Source organism: Coregonus lavaretus (genome assembly GCF_964263955.1).
Source record: "Coregonus lavaretus genome assembly, chromosome: 36".
NCBI lineage: Eukaryota > Metazoa > Chordata > Actinopteri > Salmoniformes > Salmonidae > Coregonus > Coregonus lavaretus.
In genome coordinates this window covers 17031808-17051961 of record NC_140023.1, presented here as the reverse complement: position 1 = coordinate 17051961, position 20154 = coordinate 17031808, and the positions used below count along the sequence as shown (strand labels likewise).

General features: G+C 42.2%; 2 protein-coding genes across 3 annotated transcripts; both read right to left on the bottom strand.

Annotated features, from left to right (window-relative positions):
• Positions 1-79: 79 nt before the first annotated feature.
• Positions 80-10331, bottom strand: LOC311111034 (centrosomal protein of 68 kDa-like). Of its 2 annotated transcripts, XM_084153730.1 has the most exons (8): positions 10179-10269; positions 5399-5784; positions 3811-5185; positions 3497-3711; positions 3089-3211; positions 2720-2816; positions 1707-1911; positions 80-1597 (listed from the first exon to the last, which is right to left on the bottom strand). In XM_084153730.1, the coding sequence occupies exons 2-7, from the start codon at positions 5735-5737 to the stop codon at positions 1730-1732; spliced, it is 2331 nt and encodes a 776-aa protein (XP_084009856.1). In that variant the 5' UTR covers positions 5738-5784; positions 10179-10269; the 3' UTR covers positions 80-1597; positions 1707-1729. The 2 variants fall into 2 exon arrangements, with proteins under 2 accessions (XP_084009856.1, XP_084009855.1); XM_084153729.1 differs by having other exon boundaries at positions 80-1911; positions 10179-10331.
• Positions 10332-15206: 4875 nt separating this feature from the next.
• sdhaf4 (succinate dehydrogenase complex assembly factor 4) lies at positions 15207-19772 on the bottom strand. Its single transcript, XM_084153432.1, has 3 exons — positions 19619-19772; positions 15753-15866; positions 15207-15662 (listed from the first exon to the last, which is right to left on the bottom strand). Exons 1-3 carry the CDS (start codon positions 19695-19697, stop codon positions 15553-15555), a joined length of 303 nt encoding a protein of 100 aa, XP_084009558.1. The 5' UTR covers positions 19698-19772; the 3' UTR covers positions 15207-15552.
• Positions 19773-20154: the final 382 nt, after the last annotated feature.

Genomic DNA, 20154 nt, shown 5'->3' with positions numbered 1-20154 from the left:
TGAGCTCTACACTGCAACTGATTATACATAAAATGAAGTAGCCATATAATAGGTTTGTTTAATCAGAAGGAGCAATGTGTAGTTTCACCAGGTTTATTCTGTGAATGAGGATAAGTCTGAAAAAGTTTTCCATGGTGTTTAAAAGTTAACATTCCCAATTGATTACTACAGTAACAAAGACGCTAGTTAAAAACATGTTGCACATTAAAAACGCTGTAGTTATGTCTGAGCACTCTATTCAATCAGATCCGCTTTAGCCGACAGCAGTGGAGGTGGAACTGCGTTAGAGCTGTCCAATCCACAAGCGGCTCCCGGCATTATACCTAAAGCGGACATTGCCATTGGCTGCACCGAGTCTCATTAAGAGAAATCCCATGCAGCCTTGTTTACATTTTAGAACACTGGAATTTGAGATCCAATCTACAACCCGATTCGGCTGATAGAAATCCTCATTATTTAGTTTAATGATTTTCAATTTGAGCATAATTATTTCTATATAGCCTACACTTTCTCATTCTGAACTTCTAACGTGAGTGGGAGGGGTGTGGCTTTGTGACAATGATCAGTGGTCCTCTGTAGCTCAGCTGGTAGAGCACGGCGCTTGTAACGCCAGGGTAGTGGGTTCGGTCCCCGGGACCACCCATACACAAAAATGTATGCACGCATGACTAAGTCGCTTTGGATAAAAGCGTCTGCTAAATGGCATATTATATTATTATATCAAGAGCAGCTGCTCACCAATTTGACAGCTTCAACACAGTTACACCGCCAAAACATCAGGTATGCGGGTGTCGACTATTGCCGGTTAATGCTTGATCTGATTGAATTTAGGCACTTTTCATCCAGGTTTTCCATGCATACAAAAAGTACCAAACTCATAAAAACATGGGACCTCCAAACTGTGCTGTTGTCTCAGGCTGGTGATTATCAGTGACCATATCTTGCACATAGCTGCCATCTGATCAAGGAATTTAGATGTAGGCCTATGTTTTCAAATACAACTCTAATGGCACTGAATGGTTCATCATCCTATATTACCAGTCTACATATACAGCATCAACAAGTGCAGACCTTCCCTTCTGGACCTTCACTCAAGGAAAAATACTCAACATTATGTACCAGAGACAGGTGATGACACAACCTGAGACCATGATCAACTGGCTGATGAATTCTCCCTGAAAAGACTTGCTAGAAAATATTGCAGTGCTCTACCCAGTGTACTAAATCCACAGCACGTTTAGTGAAGACACTAAAATGATACAGAGTGATATCAAAATAGGTTAACAATAATGTTACGTGTGTAGCATGTAACAGAGTGAGTTGCAAGAAGAGTGCACTGGGTCGTTATAACTGTAACTCAAAGAAATAATTAGACATCTGCCTGAGCATATATCACAAGGCAAATAATACTTAGCTTCTTCAGCACACATTATGCATACATTTAAAAAGCACTTAAAAAAAGATTGAAACAAAAGCATGACAACAGTCAAGTGGTTATCTTTTCAACACAACCAGGTCATTTCCTTTAAGGAATGTTACAGTGAAGAAGCTCCTCCCCCTCATGCCTGCTCCACCAATCCGCTCTCATTCTTCATCACTGAAAAGGATAATAATTACTTATGATAAATAATAAAACTGATAGCCCGAAACTAGACGGTGCTATAGAGTAATCATAGCCCTATCTCTACGTAACCACAGAAACATACTATCCATATCTTGCATGGAGCATTCACTGAGCTGTCCCCTGGACCACCCTATCGGGGTCCCCAGCTCCGGTCTCCTCTGCCCCGCTGGGCTCCCTGGGCTGGGTCAGGCTGTCCATGGCCGAGAGGATAGAGGAGAAGAGGTGCTCTGAGTGGGTCTCCAACGCCCTTGACTGCCTCTCAATAAGACCAAGCGTCTCTTTCAGAACTGGGTGACATAAGAAGCGGAAGAGAGAGAGGGGGGAGAGTAGTATAGAGATATAAATAAAAAGAGGAAGAGGAAATAAAAGAGAAATGGGAAACTTTAGTGGTACATTTGTACAATCAACCCACTAAGATTCCTTCCTGTTTGCCTGTGACAGTTTGGAATGAGAGAGGAAAAAAACAGAGCCCCAACACAGCTCTCTCTAGTCATGGATGCATGGCCGCATTCTCCTCACACAGCGTTTCCTCTTTCGGTCAGAGGAGAGGACTGTTGGTATAGAATTACCCCTGACTGCCAGACCTCTACAGTATGCAAGTGTTAGCTGTTGAACTGACCCGTATGACCTGAAACAAATAGACAAGCTCGCCACTGTTAGCAGACAATAAATGTTACCCTTTGATCAAGGTAGCATTCACACAAACATGTAAGCTAATCATGTAATGTAATTTGAATTTGGAGCCCTTTAAAAACACAGGCAACGCCCACATCAAGAATCTCAGATGTTGCTGTGTCACGCAATTAATTTTACTCTTCCTTTAGTAAAGGAGCACAAGCATATTTCAGTATTCACAAAGGGAAATAGAGTACAGGGGGGTGTTGGCCTCATCGTCTTCTTTCAGTAAAACACTTCCACACCCTTTACTATGAAGAAGTCTGGTCTGACAGGCTGATCTGCTTGAGGGGTCATTCCTGTGTGAAGGAAGCCTCATTTGTCTGACCTAATAATCAGGGTGGGTGACACCTGACATACAGTAGGTACCAATGAAATAGCTGCAGGCAAAGAGAAACTAGTCAGTGATGGAAAGCTCACCGGGAGAAGTGGAGGTCATACAACCCAGGAGAAGCTCTCCAGTCTGCAGAACAGAGGTGGTCAGAGGCTGGTGGGCGTTTACTTCTCTCTGAAACCTCTGTGGAGGGAGAGGCAGGGGAACGAGAGAGAGGGATTGGGGTGAAGGAGACAAAGGGAAAAACAGAGGGAGTGGGGAGAAAGAGGCAAATAGAGAAAGAAAGACAGCAAAAGAGAGAAAGGGGCAGAGGGGGGTGATTAATTATAAGGCACTTCCCATTCTCCCAAGATACAATGCCAAGAGTTATCACCTTTGAACAAGGACGTGTATTGTACAACCATAGACTTACATTTAGAATTGATTTATAGGATCTCTGTGCGTACACTACTGACCTTATAATCCGCCAGTGACGACTTGACACTCTTGATGTCCACAGTGGGTGGAGCCAGCACCTCCATCCTCTCCACCACAGTGTACAGCCATTGGATGAGATCCTCCAGGTTAGAACAGAAGGTCTGATGGGTAAACAGGTTGCCAGTCGCAGAATTAATATCAAACTGCACCACAACCGTTTGTTACTGGATTTGGATGTAATAATATTTAATAGAGATGAGACCTATGTACTGTGCATGTATTATGCAATATACCATTATCAACACATTGCATTGATTGTGTAATGTGTATTGTATTTCATTGTGTTGTGAGGTACTGTATCATATTGCATTGTACTGGTAGCAGTGGCACACCCTCGTCATTATATTGCACATAATAAAGCAATACCTTTAGCTCTCTGTCCTTACCTGGATGTGCTGCATGAGGGACTCCCTGTGCTCCTGGTCCCCCTGGCTCCCCCTCTGGAACTCAGGCAGGGTTAGTCCACTCAACTGGTCCACCATGGCCTCCACCTCTCTCAGACTGGCCCTGCTCACTCCCCTGCCTGCTACCCCAGCCTCCATCCTAGAACCAGAGCTTCTGGCTGCCTGGGAGGACTCCCCACTATGGACCACTTTAGAGACTAAAAGTGTTTAAAGTCAAACACATGCTAAGTTGAGAAATATTACAAATACAATACAATTTTTAAAAAGCCTAATGAAATGCTGCCACCAACACATACCTTTATTAAAGTATTGAAGTGCTTCAGAAATGGACACCTCTTTCTGCTTCTCCTCCTCATCATCCTCCCTTTCTTCCTCCTCATTCTGCTCCTGCTCTTTTCTCTCCTCCTCTGCCTCCTGTTTCTCAGCCAGGGTCATGGAGGACTGGACGGAGGTGGTCCCCCTCTCCAGGGACTCCCAGCTGGCTGTGACAGGCTGGTTGAGTTGGGCCGTTACCTCCCTGACCTGCCGGGACAAACCCTGGAGCTCCTCCAACTGCTCCGGGAGAGGCCAGAACTCCTCATCCCAAGCCCCCCCTCCGAGGCACCCTGGCTGGGGAAGGATACTGGTGGTGCGGATGAACGTGGTGGAAGAGGAGGAGGAGATGCCGTGTTGGCGGTAGCGACCTTCCCAGCTACGATGCAAAGGATTTAGACCACCACCTCCACTACAGTCCAGACTCTCCACGGATAGACCAAGAGGGTCCGCAGAGGAGAAGGGGCTACTGGAGAGTCGACCATCAGAGGACTTGGGGTGTGAGAGCCCATGCAACTCAGATGACCTCTGACCTATACCCAGCATCCCCCTCTCCCTCTCCCTGGCCCTACCCGTCCCCGCCGTGCCCCTCAGGGAAAAGTCCAAAGCTGACAGGCTGGTGGAGCTGCAGAGGCGGTCCAGTTCTATTCCCGAGTCCTGGAGGCCTGGTTCTGTCTGGATGAGAGGCCCACCCCCTGCATCTGATGTATCCCACCCACCCACCACCCTACCTGGCCTCAGGGGGTAGGTGTAGTCCAGGAGGGCTTGGTACTCCTTATCAGGGTCCCAGCTCGAAGAGCGTCGGTCTGGGGAGGGGGGTAGGGAGCTGGGAATGGCGCAGGCCCAGTAGTTGGCCTGGTGGGGGGACATGGTGTGGAGCGCAGGGTTGGAGCGTCCCTTGGAGTAGCCCACTGAAGGGCCTACGTTTAGATACGTTTCCCTTCCTCCTCCACGTGATTGACAAACTTCACCTGCATCCACTCTCAGCTCTGTCCGTCTCTGTCTGGACGGGCGCGAAGGGGGGATGTAGGAGGGCGAGAGGGGGGATAGCAGAGTGGAGGTCCACTTGGGGCTGAGTGGAGTAGAGATGGTATGGCCCTCCAGGGGTGGGCTGGAGAGGCTGCGTCGGCCGGGCCTGCTGCCCAGGTACGATGAGCTGAAGGTGGGTTCTTCATGTGACAGCCAGGTCCTGAGGTCTGACACCCCCAGGGAGGTGCTGAGGTCCTCTCTGGAGGCTGAGCAGGGTGTGATGTTGGCCTGAGAGGGGTTGCGGTTGTCTGGGAACTTCTGTTCAGCCCATCTGGTCTGGAACTCGCTATGATGGTGTGCTTCATTACTGCTACCTTCCCACTGTCGCTCCTATGGTGAAAGAATAGGGAAGGAATAGGACATTAGGTAGAGCTAACATACAATGTGGTGTTCATTGCTGTTATTTGTACAGTAGTAGTAGAATTAGTTTAAAATGTGCAGTCAAAGGTAATCTAAATCTAACGTTGTTGTAATACTTGTCATAAGTCATACAATAGTAGCAGTCAATGCATTTGTTAGAAAGCTTACGCACTCCCATCTCACCTTTTCTGGGTGCTCCTGTAGGTATGATTTCTTTAGGATGGAGGTCTGCTGCTCTGTAGTGGTGACCAGCGGTTTCCTCATAGAGTACTGCCTCCTGTCACTCATATACCTGGAGGTGGGTGCCATGGTAACACTCTTCCTGGGACCACCCCGGTCCCTGTCCCCTGTCCCCCTCTCCCTGTCTTTGTCTTTGTCTTTGTCTTTGGAATGCTGCGTTGTGGTTGTCCCCGTCCCAATCCTGATAGACTCTGGAATCCGGGTCTTCCATTGCCCACTGCAGCCCTTGGACTCCATCGAACAGATGGATGCTGGGAAGGCCCTGTCAACTCCCAGTGCCATGGTTACGGGGAGAGGCCCAGAGATGCATCATGTGTCCAAGGCGGCTGCTGAAATTGACAGCAAAATATACATTTCAGTCTGTAAACAGTTGTTGAGATGTAAACCAAAGACACTTGTGCTTTACTACTGGTACCACTATCTGTTGTGTGGTCAGGGTTGGTAGCACAGATAAGAGGAGGAAGAACACTGCCCTTTGTCCACTTCTGCAGTATACCTTATATTAGCATAGCTACAACCAAACAGACCAGCCATATAAACAAACATTTAGCATCCATCCAGCTAGAGCCGTCAGTCAAGTAATGCTGAAATAACATATGTAAACCATAATATTATCTGTATTCGTCACGAAGTTGAATAGCTCTCATAAGCTCGATTATATTTAAATGATAGTGAGATTCCATCCTGGACTCATTGTGAACCAAAATTATTGTAAATACAATTTCAAACAGACAGCCAATGCTCTTTGTGTGTCTGGGGTGTTGCGCTCCCTCTAGCATCCTCCCTGCCGGTTTGAGTATGTCTTGTTGACAATTTCACGATAACGAAATTACGCTGACTCAGAATTTTCCCTTAAAAAATGTATACCAAACCAAAACCATTGTTTTCAAAACCAAGTTTAACAAACCATACGACTCTATGCACAAGGGCTACTTTGAACAATTTACACAGACAATTTAACAAAAACACATTTATTGGAAGAACTTTGCAGATGCAAAGTACGGTAACAGAATGACGGTAAAATCTCCCTCCGTTTTTATGCGACCACGTTTTCCAAAAACTCTTAAATGTCTGCTCCGAATTAAGATTCAAAGGTGTCTGCAGAAAGAATGGGGTGTCAGCTATGACATGACATCTTGAGTTAAAAAAAATATATTTTGGTTATTGAACTACAGTAAGTGAAGTGGATTTACACCCGGTAACAAAATTACGGTAACGGAATTACATCATGGGTCCCTGATCTGTACCACACAGAAATGCATAATTATGGATATGAATGTCACTTTCTTCATGGTGATGTACCCTGAATAGGTACACAAAGGTAGAAATAGGCAATCTCATCCTTTGCATATATGGGTATTATTCTACACACTGGCTATTATTCTAATGAGCCCCGCCCCCAAACCAAATTTGGTTGGTCCGGACCTAATCTAAACCAATCATAGACATCTATATTTCACAAGTTTGGACATCACAGTACAGCCCAGTAGAGTACAGGACAGTAGAGTACAGTACAATATACCGTACTCTACTGGGCTCTACTGTACTGAAATATCCTCTACTTTTCTTCACTCTACTGTGTTGTCCAAACTTGTGAAACATAGACATCTACGATTGGTTCAGATTTGGTCCAGTCACCAATCATGGACGTTTATGTTTGGGCCAAATCAACGTCCATGGACGTTGAAATCAAGGCCAGGGCAGACTGAACATATTTCAATGTCCATGGGTGTCCGGTGACAGTCGGTGCTCAGTGGGTGCGGATGCTGGTTACAGTAAATGGAAAGAGAGGGGGCTCATTACATTTTACATTTTAGTCATTTAGCAGACGCTCTTATCCAGAGCGACTTACAGTTAGTGAGTGCATACATTTTTCATGGCTCATGGATGTCATTAAGAGCCGGAAGAGGTAACATTAACTGAGAGAGGCCTTTTCTCAATTAGATTTGCTAAACTCCCGCGTCCTCTCTCCTCCGTCCTCTCTCACCTCCTTTTAAAAAAGGTCAAAGGTAATCAAGGAGAGGCGGCGAGGAAAGTGAACGTAGACTTTTATGAAATGAGAAGCACCTTCTCGTGTACCATCAGGCAAATGACATTTCCAGGGGTGGATCCCAAAATAAATGTGTAAAGTGATTTGTGCAAGAATTGTATAGATAAAAAGGATAAGTACAATATTGTTTTTAAATGTGTGCATTCTTTTTTCCTCCAGCAATACAACATCTGATTCAAAGGGGGTGTGGCAGATATAAAACTCTTCCGTGGTAGGATACACTTGTTCTTCCTCGTCAAAAGGAGGCTATCAAGGATGGGAGGACCGTCTTCCGTTTGCCTACTAACGAACTGACACACTCCGCAACCACTTATCGGTTTCCAGGTCACGGAGGAGAGAGGACAGACTTTTGCCCAAATGAGAAAAGGCCAGAGAGAAGAGAGAGGGAGAGAGGCAGCGAGAGAGGGAGGTGTTGTCCAGACTGTTCACATTCTTGCTTTGACCACCCAGAAGACAGAACAAGAAAGAAAACAAGCATGAGCTGAACATAACAGTATGCCAGTGGAAGGGAGGACAGTAGTAGGTGAACCAACTGCGGTTTGTGACTACTATGATTTCGCATTGTAGCCAATTCAAATGCAGTAATTCCGTAATGGATTTCTTTGCAATTCTGTTACCGATTTGGTAACAGAATTACGAGTTTTAATCACTTAATAATTCATATACAAAAATGTTAATCAGTAAAAACACTAACTAATTGGTAGGTCTACCTTTACTTGTTACTTCTGTGAACCTTCATTATCCTCTCTCAAAAGGGTGAGAAATTAGGTAATATCTTAATATCCTAGATAATATCTTAAAGATGTGGGTTTTTGGTAATGGAATTACAAGGCACAAGGCAATGTTTCTTAAACTTACTGAAGGCAAATAATTTCTCCAAAACTAAATATAAAAGTGTTGATATTAGTTGGCAGGGGTCTTTACTTCAACATTGTGTTTTGATGTATTTCTAATACTTAAGACTTTTTATGTTAGATGTTTCCTAAGACACCTTTTCCATCTGTTTGACCAGAAATCAAAGCCACATTTTAAGATGGAAAATGGTTGGGAAATGTATTTATACCTTCATTTCCAAAAAATATAGACTTAGCTTTCATTTGACACCCAATTTGATATGCTCCTGTGAACTTCACCTGTTGGTGCTCATGGAAATGACCTATGGCAAACGACTATAGAGTGTCTCTCTAGAACACTGATCATGAGGGTAGTGTCAATCAAAGCTTAACTACAGAACAAAGACTGACATAGAACACACAGTCTGCCCCATTACCTTCTTTGTTACCTTTATGCCTATACTACAAGATATGATATCAGTGCAGAAAAAAGCTCCTACTGTGTTGTCTGAATACAACGAAAAATACACTTATCAATGTAAGCAAAGTTAATTTCTTACCTCTCTCTTGAAGCTGCCACTGATCGAATTATTTTAGCCCGCTGTACTTCTTTGTTACTCTCATTTGAGGAAGAACAGTTGTGGATACTGCCCTAGCAACAACATGTTTGCCTTTACTCACAGATGGCATAGGTATGCTCATTGAATTACTGACAATGTTGTTCAAGAGCCAATGAGTCTTCTTGTAGCTTGCTTGCCATACTTTTCTGGGAACAAGACTAGTTTTCTTGTATACATTTCTTATTATAGACTCAGCCATATAGTTCTTGCCTGGTAAGACTAGATGTCTTTGGTGATATAATTTTATTTATTTTACTGGATAATCTTGGACACTTTAGCTCTGTGAATTCGTAAAGCCTAGGGCAGCTCTCTGCAGCTGTGTGTTTGAATGTGTTGCTCAATGATTTTCCATCAGTCAGGGTATTTATACATAAACTTCAAACATCAATTTAGAGCCAAGCTGTCCTGGCCTTCCCTTGAACATACAGTAACATGTACGCCTTGTCCAGCCCAAGATAATGAGTCCTTGTGGGTTGAATGCTTGGCTGGCTACCGAAACTCATCACTCTGGTCAAACGCCATGCCCACAAACATTTATTCTCCGCAATGAGTCTGAATTTGAGTCCCACCTCAACATTTTCTAGAAGGCAAACACATTCTAGCCGTTTTGATTGGTTCCAGAAACGGATGGGTACAAAGCAGCGTTTTGAAAATTCGTCATTGCCTTTGATATGCTGATTAGTTAGAGACGATCCCATTGCTGATGACTTTGTTTTGTACAACACCCCCCCCCTTTTGACATCAACACAAACGACTTCAATGATGGCAGTCTCTGACTGAAGTATGTAGCGAACATAAAACTGCGTAAGAATTCAGTTTGCGTCGTCAGGCAAGTATAATGCTTAGAAAACTATCACTCTAGGAGTCTAGGCCACTGACTAGACGTCTACGTTGAAAATTTGAAATGAACTATCCACACAGGCAAAATTCTGTAAGACAAAGGCCCTAGTTTATCCTAGGCAGCCGCTAGTGCGATCTAGCGCCCACTAGCGGCTGGTTAGGCTACACTAGCTATATACCTCTAGAGAAACCCGTGACAACACATTCAAAATAATTCTCAATGTAAGCTATAGCTTTACTCTACAGTGTGTAACGAGGCTACTTGTTTTTCCTTCTTCAAATAGCCTATTGCTATCCTCAACCAGTCCTAAAATGACATTAGCAGCCCTAGCCATATATTAACACGTCTTCACTCCACGAGAGGCTCAAACAGAACATACCTTCTTTCTTTAGCGTGCGCGTCTGTTGGATGAATGTATGCCAACTAAACTTGTTGCAATGGACTCATTCTTACGGCAACATTTGTTTCACCACATCCCTTCTTGTGACAAAGATACATCGGCAAAGGAAATAGTTCAATTGTAAACAGGCGTGGCAAACGGAAGAGGCTGCTGCTGCTAATCTAGCAAACAGTTCCCAGTCACAGGCCGTAGCTAACACTACCCCCTAGTGGGGCCACATCTGTAACAATTACTGTAGTTCCTTAATTTTAATTATTCTACGCATTAGTTTTTATTTTCACATTGTTCACAATATTTCATAATTTAATATCACAACTGGACTCAATACTGGTCAAGAAGGTCATATTGGTGTGCTGGTATTAGAACACTCATGTTATCTCAGTTTGTTTTTTAAAAAAATCGTTAATACAGCCACAACGCATCAGACCATCGGCTACAGATGGCTCCACTGCATCTATACTGAACAAAAATATAAACGCAACATGCAACAATTTCAAAGATTTGACTGAGTTACAGTTCGTATAAGGAAATCAGTCAGGACATTGCTTATATCCGCTATGACAGGCTCATCGAAGCCTGGAAGGGATGAGAGAGCCAAGCCTTTTGTTCCTAGCTTCAATCCTGCAGCACACACACTCACACTTACACACACCAATTGAATAATGGACTGCTGAATGTATATATTTTTTAATCTTGCTTTGTTTGCGCTTTTCCATGTTATGTCTATCTCTGATAAGCTACCCAGGAAAGGGCTGAAAATAGCCCATATTAATATATGTAGCCTTAGAAATAAGGTTCATTAAATCAATAACTTGCTAACATCAGATAACATTCACATATTAGCCATTTCTGAGACTCACTTAGATCATTCATTTGATGATACAGCAGTAGAAATACAAGGATATAAAATCTATAGAAGATATAACATCTATAGATGCTTATGGGTGAGGTGTTGCTGTATATATTCATATCCATATCCCTTTAATGCTTAGAGAAGATCTTATGTCAAGTGGTATTGAAGTGTTGTGGTTGCAGGTTCACTTGGCACATCTTTTGGGGTGTTGCTATAGGCCACCAAGTGCTAACAGTCAGTATCTAAATAATATGTGTGAAATGCTTGATAGTGTATGTCATGTAAACAGAGAGGTCTACTTTCTTGGGGACCTGAATATTGACTGGTTTTCATCAAGCTGTCCACTCAAGAGGAAGCTTCTCACTGTAACCAGTGCCTGTAATCTGGTTCAGGTTATTAATCAACCTACCAGGGTGTTTAAAAACACTACAGGAACAAGATCATCCACATGTATCGATCACATTTTTACTAATACTGTAGAACTTTGTTCTAAAGCTGTATCCGTACCCATTGGATGCAGTGATCACAATATAGTGGCTATATCCGGGAAAGCCAAAGTTCCAAAAGCTGGGCCTAAAATAGTGTATAAGAGATCATACAAAATATTTTGCTGTGACTCTTATGTGGATAATGTTAAACATATTTGTTGGTCTGATGTGATAAAATTGCTTCTTCCAATTATTGATAAACATGCACCTGTTAAGAAACTGACTGTTAGAACTGTTTAGGCTCCATGGATTGATGAGGAATTGAAAAACTGCCTGGTTGAAAGAGATGGGGCAAAAGGAGTGGCTAATAAGTCTGGCTGCACATCTGACTGGCTGACTTACTGCAAATTGAGAAATTATGTGACTAAACTCAACAAAAAGAAGAATAAACGGTATTATGAAGCCAAGATCAATGATATAAAGAATGATGGGAAAAAACGTCAGTACTTTCAATGAAATTATAGGCAGAAAGACAAATTCAACTCCATCTTTCATCAAATCACATGGCTTATTCATCACAAAACCATTTGATGTTGCCAATTATTTTAATGATTACTTCCTTGGCAAAGTGGGCAAACTTAGGCAGGAAATGCCAACAACAGTGAGCCATCGTATTCATGCATAAAAAAAAACAAATAATGAAAGAAAAGCATTGCAAGTTAGAATTTTGCAAAGTTAGTGTGGGAGAGGTGGAAATTATTGTTATTGATCAATAATGACAAACCTCCTGGCATTGACAACTTAGCTACTGAGGATGGTAGCTGACTATAGCCACTCCTATCTGTCATATCTTTAATCTGAGCCTAGAGGAAAGTCTTTGTCCTCAGGCCTGGAGGGAAGCCAAAGTAATTCCGCCACCCAATAGTGGTAAAGCGGCCTTTACTGGTTTCTATCAGCAGACCTATCAGCTTGCTGCCAGTTCTTAGCAAACTGTTGGAAAAAATTGTGTTTGACCAAATACAATACTATTTCTCTGTTAACAAATTAACAGACTTTCAGCATGCTTAAAGAGAAGGGCACTCAATATGTACTGCACTGACACACATGACTGATGATTGTTGAAAGAAATTGATAAGACGATTGTGGGAGCTATACTGTTAGATTTCAGTGCAGCCTTTGAAATTATTGACCATAACCTGATGTTGAAAAAACGTATGTGTTATGGCTTTTCAACCTCTGCCATATCGTGGATTCAGAGCTCTCTATCTAATAGAACTAAAAGGGTTTTCTTTAATGGAAGCTTCTCTAATGTCAAACATGTAAAGTGTGGTGTACCGCAGGGCAGCTCTCTACTCTTTTCTATTTTTACCAATGACCTGACACTGGCATTAAACAAAGCATGCGTGTCCCTGTATGCTGATGATTCAAACATATACGCATCAGCAACCACAGCTAATGAAGTCACTGAAAACCTTAACAAGGAGTTACAGTCAGTTTTGGAATGGGTGGCCAGTAATAAACTGGTCCTGAAAATCTCTAAAACTAAGAGCATTGTATTTGGTACAAATCATTGCCTAAGAGCTCAGCTGAATCTGGTAATGAATGGTGTAGCTGTTGAACAAGTTGAGGAGACTAAATTACTTGGTGTTACCTTAGATTGTAAACTGTCATGGTCAAAACATATAGATTCAATGGTTGTAAAGATGTGAAGAGGTCTGTTTTTTGACACCACACACAAAAAAGCAAGTCCTGCAGGATTATTGTCCAGTCGTGTGGTCGAGTGCTGTAAGGAAATACCTAGTTAAGCTGCAGCTGGAACAGAACAGAGCGGCACGTATTGCTCTTCATTGTAATCAGAGGGCTAATATAAATACTATGCATGCCACTCTCTCTTCGCTAAGAGTTGAGGAGAGACTGCATCATTTCTTCTTCTTATAAGAAACATGAATGTGTTGAAAATCCCAAATTGTTTGCATAGTCACCTTACACACAGCTCTGACACACACACTTACCCCACCAGACATGCCACCAGGGGTCTTTTCAAAGTCCCCAAATCCAGAACAAATTCAAGAAAGCGTACAGTATTATATAGAGCCATTATTGCATGGAACTCTGTTCCATCTCATATTGCTCATATGAACAGCAAACCTGGTTTCAAAAAACAGATAAAGCAACACCTCACGGCATAACGCCTCTCCCCTATTTGACCTAGATAGTTTGTGTGTATGTATTGATATGTCTGCTACATGTGCCTTTTTTAAATTGATGTAGTTCTGTCCTTGAGCTGTTCTTGTCTATTAATGTTCTGTATTATGTCATGTTTCATGTTTTGTGTGGACCCCAGGAAGAGTAGCTGCTGCTTTTGCAACAGCTAATGGGGATCCTAATAAAATACCCAACATTTCAATAAATTCATTAGGCCCTAACTGGGAATACAGATATGCACCTGTTGGTCACAGATACCTTTTAAAAAAGGTAGGGGCTTGGATCAGAAAACCAGTCAGTATCTGGTGTGACCACCATTTGCCTCATGCAGCGCAACACATCTCCTTCGCATAGAGTTGATCAGGCTGTTGATTGTGGCCTGTGGAATGTTGTCCCACTCCTCTTCAATGGCTGTGCGAAGTTGCTGGATATTGGGAACTGGAACACGCTGTGTACCCGTCGATCCAGAGCATCTCAAACATGCTCAATGGGTGACATGTCTGGTGAGTATGCAGGCCATCTTCAGCTTCCAGGAATTATCCTTGCGACATGGTTCCATGCATTACCATGCTGAAACGTGAGGTGATGGCAGCAGATGAATGGCACAACAATGTGCCTCAGGATCTCATCACGGCATCACTGTGCATTCAAATTGCTATTAATAAAATGCAATTGTGTTCGTTGGCCGTAGCTTATGCCTGCCCATACCATAACCCCACCGCCATCATGGGACACTTTGTTCACAACGTTGATATCAGCAAACCGGTCGCCCACACAACGCCATAAACGTGGTCTGTGGTTTGAGGCCGTTTGGACGTACTGCCAAATTCTCTAAAACGACGTTGAAGGCAGCTTATGGTAGAGAAATGAACATTCAATTATCTGGCAACAGCTCTGGTGGACATTCCTGCAGTCCGCAATTGCACGCTCCCTCAAAACTTGAGACATCTGTGGCATTGTGTTGTGTGACAAAACTGCACATTTTAGAGTAGTCTTTTATTGTCCCCAGCACAAGGTGCACCTATGTGATGATCATGCTGTTTAATCAGCTTCTTGATATGCCACACCTGTTAGGTGGATGGATTATCTTGGCAAAGGAGAAATGCTCACTAACAGGGATGTAAACAAATTAGAGCACAACATTTTAGAGAAATAAGCTTTTTGTTCATATGGACAATTTCTGGGATTTTTTATTTCAGCTCATGAAACCAACTCTTTACATGTTGCGTTTATATTTTTGTTCAGTGTATGTTACAGGATGTCCCAGACAAGACGTAGAAGAACCGGTTAGGTCAGGATGTCAGGTTTCTGCCTGTTGAGTATTGGTGAGCAGGAGTGGTTCTGTACAGTACGCATAGAATCAAATCGATAAACAACCGAGAGCCAGGTATGACAAAGGGAGTGGAGTGACGTGATATGGGCTAATGTAGGAATACTGACGATCAGAGAGGCATCAGGCATTGTAGATGACTCTCCTCAATATCGTGAGCGTGCACCAAAAAGTAAAAACATGCCACAGTATTCTCCAGAAACGTTTTATTTTATTTACTCACAACATTCAAATCTCTGTACAGGAAGCAATAACCTTGCATGACAATCATTCACTACGTCATCATCATCCATTTCAACAAAGGAACACAATATCAGTGTGAAAAGTGAGTATTGCACCATAACAAGTAAGAGACTCCATGTGTATGAATTTCAAAAACAATCATTATCAGATTGTGTCGTTCATGGGGAAATAGTCCAGCCTGATTCAGTATGGTGGACCATTCCTGATTTCTTACACAACAGTCCTTAGATATAGATACATAAGTTATAGCTAAGGTATGTCCACATCGCATGTGTAATATACCAGATATGGAAACTAGAAGTCGACACAGCGGCCCTTTCTCTCCCAGTCCCCGTAGCGCGTGGGCTCTGGGCCCCGGGGACCCCCCTGCTCCTTTGTGGCTGGGTTCACATCATCAGGGAACTCTGGAAAATCAATGGGGAATAATTACAGTGTGAAAGGCAATGGAGCATCCTAGAAGGTATCTGCAACATTTAGCTTATAGTTTGTCCTACTTTCAAGGGGATCCTTAGTCTTCTCATCATTCATGTCGAAGCGGCCCTGGGGGGTTTTGGCCTTGCGCAGTGGCTCCTTGTCTTTCACTGCTCCACTGGCTGTCCGCAAGTATCCTTTACACAAGAGAGACATCACATCTGATGCATTAGGTCTTTCCACCTCAAAAAGGATTGACACCCACCATCTCAGGATTGTTCTGAAATCGTTTATGTAGTTAGTAACAGATACGATTAGGATTCCTAAAACATTATTTTGATGACATAACTTGATCTCTGAGAAATTAAACTAATTGATTACACTCAAATTGCCTATTTTAATGTATACGATTCAGATGTTCAATAAATATAGTACCCAATATCCGATTTGCACCAAACTTCTTCCAAACAATGAGTAGGACATGAGGAATCCCAAATAAATTGTCAAAAGCCAACCACGGACCTCCCACACCAACAACCAGTATACAGTATCAGTTCTATGTTTGACAAAAATATAAACCCAACATGTAAATTTTCCAGATGCATAAAAAGCTTATCGCTCAAATGTTGTGCACAAATGTGTTTACATACTTGTTAATGAGCATTTCTCCTTTGCCAAGATAATCCATCCACCTGACAGGTGTGGCATATCAAGAAGCTGATTACACAGCATGATCATTACACAGGTGCACCTTGTGCTGGGGACAATAAATGGCTACTCTAAAATGTGCAGTTTTGTCACAACACAATGCCACAGATGTCTCAAGTTGAGGGAGCGTGCAATTAACATGCTGACTGCAGGAATGTCCACCAGAGCTGTTGCTGACAGAGAATTGAATGTTCATTTCTCTACCATAAGCCACCTCCAACATTGTTTTAGAGAATTTTGCAGTACGTCCAACCGGCCTCACAACTGCAGACCACGTACGTGTATGACGTCATGTGGACGAGCGGTTTGCTGATGTGAACAGAGTGCCCCATGGTGGCGGTGGGGTTATGGTATGGGCAAGCATAAACTACGGCCAAAGAGCACAATTGGATTTTACCAATGGCAATTTCAGTGCACAGAGATACCGTGACGAGATCCTGAGGCCCATTGTCGTGCCATTCATCCGCCGCCATCATCTCATGTTTCAGCATGATAATGCACGGCCCCATGTCGCAAGGATCTGTACACAATTCCTGGAAGCTGAAAATGTCCCAATTCTTCCATGTCCTGCATACTCACCAGACATGTCACCCATTGAGCATGTTTGGGATGCTCTGGATCGACAGCGTGTTCCAGTTTCCACCAATATCCAGCAACTTCACACAGCCATTGAACAGGAGTGGGACAACATTCCACAGGCCACAATCAACAGCCACAATCAACTCTATGCGAAAGAGATGTGTCACGCTGCATGTGGCAAATGGTGGTCACACCAGATACTGACTGGTTTTCTGATCCACGCCCCTACCTTTTTTAAAAGGTGTCTGGGGTTGAATGGATGCATATCTGTATTCCCAGTCCTGTGAAATCCATAGATTAGGGCCTAATGAATTTATTTTAATTGACTGATTTCCTTATATGAACTGTAACTCAGTAAGATCTTGGAAATTGTTGCATGTTGTGTTCATATTTTTGTTCAGTATAGTATGAAGCTGTGGTTTGAGTATTGCTTCTCCATACTATGAATGTATTCCCAGTGAATCTGGTGATGTTTTTTTCCCCCTGTTTAGAGAAATTATTCATTGATGTCACTTGCATTATTTACCTTAAAGTACTGATACTATATACTAGTTGTTGGGGTGGGATTGGTATGGGATGTGGTGGGGTCAGTGGGTTGCTTTTGACAATTTTGGATTCCTCATGTCTTACTCATTAGTAGGAAGAAGTTTGGTCCAAATAAGATGTTGGGTACTATATTTATTGAATATGATCTGAATCCTATAAAATTCAAATGGCCAATTTGGGTGCAATCAATTAGCTTAATTTCTCCAAGATTAAATTAAAGTTCAACAAAATAATGTTTCAGGAATGCCAATCGTATCTGTTTCTATTTGCAGAAACAATCTCAGAACAATCTGAGTTGGTGGGTGTCATTGCTTGCTGAAATTACATTGAAAGACTATTAAGATTCATTTGTGTTGATATTTTGACATATCAACAAGAAATTATTGTTTAACAGGTAACAGAAGGGTATCAATATGTTGGTGTAGACTTTGTAAACAAATTATGTATATGTGACAGTGTAGGAACCATAGTTTTGGTCCATGTTTCCCAGGGTACCCTTTTTTATTTATGTATTTATTAGCAATAATAACACAACAACACATTTCAACACAGGGATAATCCAGGGTACATCATAAAATAAAATAATAAAACACCAGTTAAAGAGAAATACAAAAAAATATATATATACTACCAGACACAGTTTGATTTAACAAGGCATAATTGGGGGATTAATGTGCTCGTAGGAAGCTGAACAGTAGTACATCCGACATTATCATGTTCAAATCCTCTCAGAATGTCCCACTCCCAGGGGACCCTAATTAGTGGGGAACATGTAAAGTGTATAAAAGTACCCCTTAGACCTGTTCAGGTGGGAGCGTTGCCTGAAGGTGTGTAGGTTTGAGAACCATTTGAGGATCATACTGAATGTTTACAGTGTGGTCTAATTTGTTCAGAAAGTATGTGTTGAGTTTATCTCTATCAGTGTTTAGGTTTGGCAATATTCAAAATGTTAATTTTTTAAAAGATGCACTCTCAAACTATTGTATAATTTCAGCCAGTTTTTTTAAACACATTTTGCAATTTGATTGATGTGTTGCAAATCTAATTTGTGCTATATGTTACGAATTTGTTGAACTTAAAGATCCCGGAGTGCATCTTTAAGTTATGCCACTGCAGTAGCTAGCGATTGCCTAACCTATTCATAGACGCTAGGTTAGCGCCCATTGACGATAGTATATTCTGGCCGACGCGACGCTCATTCTGTACTTTAAAACGCATCGCTTGCGGTACGGTTTTGGAAACATATGGAACACATCTTTCATATCAGCTAGAAATGATTATTTTTCAAATATAAGGTTCAGTTACTACACACCTTTATTGGGTTAGGGTGCCCACACTGCTATATTTCCATGTTACAGCGCTTGTTTACGGAAGATAGATGTGTCCCTATGTTAATTAGCTATCTGCGTCTCTTAACACCTGTGTGTAAACAGAAGATGGACACCACACACACGTTGAACTTGTCACTGAAAAATACTGTAGGCTGCAACTGTGTTAAAACAGTGTTTTGTATGTGTATATTTAGCATTTGTGAAATTATGTTTGTGATATGAAAGTAGAGGGCTTTATGTTTCGAGAACAGTTCCGCAATTGAGAATCGATTCACGTTTAGATGGAGTATTTGGCTGTCAGAGCCAATTCGCCTCTAAACAGTAAACGTAAGGTCCTTAGACTATAAGGGAGTAACGTCAGGCTCCGTTAGTCCATTATTGGACTAGCTAATGCCCTAATTTCCCACCTGAAAATGCAACGGAATGAATTTGCTTACATTATTTAGGGTTAGGCACATTAGCCTACCTCCCGCTCATCCTTGAGTACATTTACATAGCTTTACCTCAACTGTCACCACAAGTATCCCTGAGTGATATTGGTATTGACCTTGTGCGTATTTCTTTCATTCTCATGTGTACTTTTCTTATTTCTCGTGTGTATTCACTGCAATGTTGAGGAACAGCTTGCAAGTAAGCATTTCCCTGTACTGTTTACACCTGCTGTATTGTGTGCACGTGACAAATAAACGTTGATTTGATGTTGTTTACCTTGCTAACGGTAACTAGCCAGCATGCGCACGCTAAGCCTTGAGAAGCAACACTCTTCTTCGAGTTAAGACACGCACCTGTAAAAGCAGATTCCACGAATAACGCATGGGTTACAAGACGTTTCGATGCAGAAGCACAGACGCTTAGTAGAGACATGTTGATTGCCGTTAGATACACTGGCTGGTTTAGAAAGATGGTCAAACAGTAACTTACAAAACGTTCTGGTGTTTTGGCAAGCTTTAATGACGTATGAACGTCATCATCTTGCGACAAAATGTACCTTGTAGTAACTACGTATGGTCACCAGGGCGAGCCAAAGTACAAGGTGTGGGTCAATCAGATGCAGCCTAGTAGCCTACACAACACAAACTACCACCACCGGTATGTCCCTGTGTAAATGCCTTCATCATCATGTCTTCTGGATGCGGGTCATTCTACAGATTCGGTGCCTTTTGTGATTGAGGAGGATGAAACAATGAACATTAAAATCTTAAGCTTTTTTTTATTTGATGTGACAAAGTAATGTGTGTACTTGATAGAAAATACCTTTTCCCATCTCAATGTAGAGTATTAAGTTATTATTCTGTATTATTTTCTCAAACAAGTCCCAATT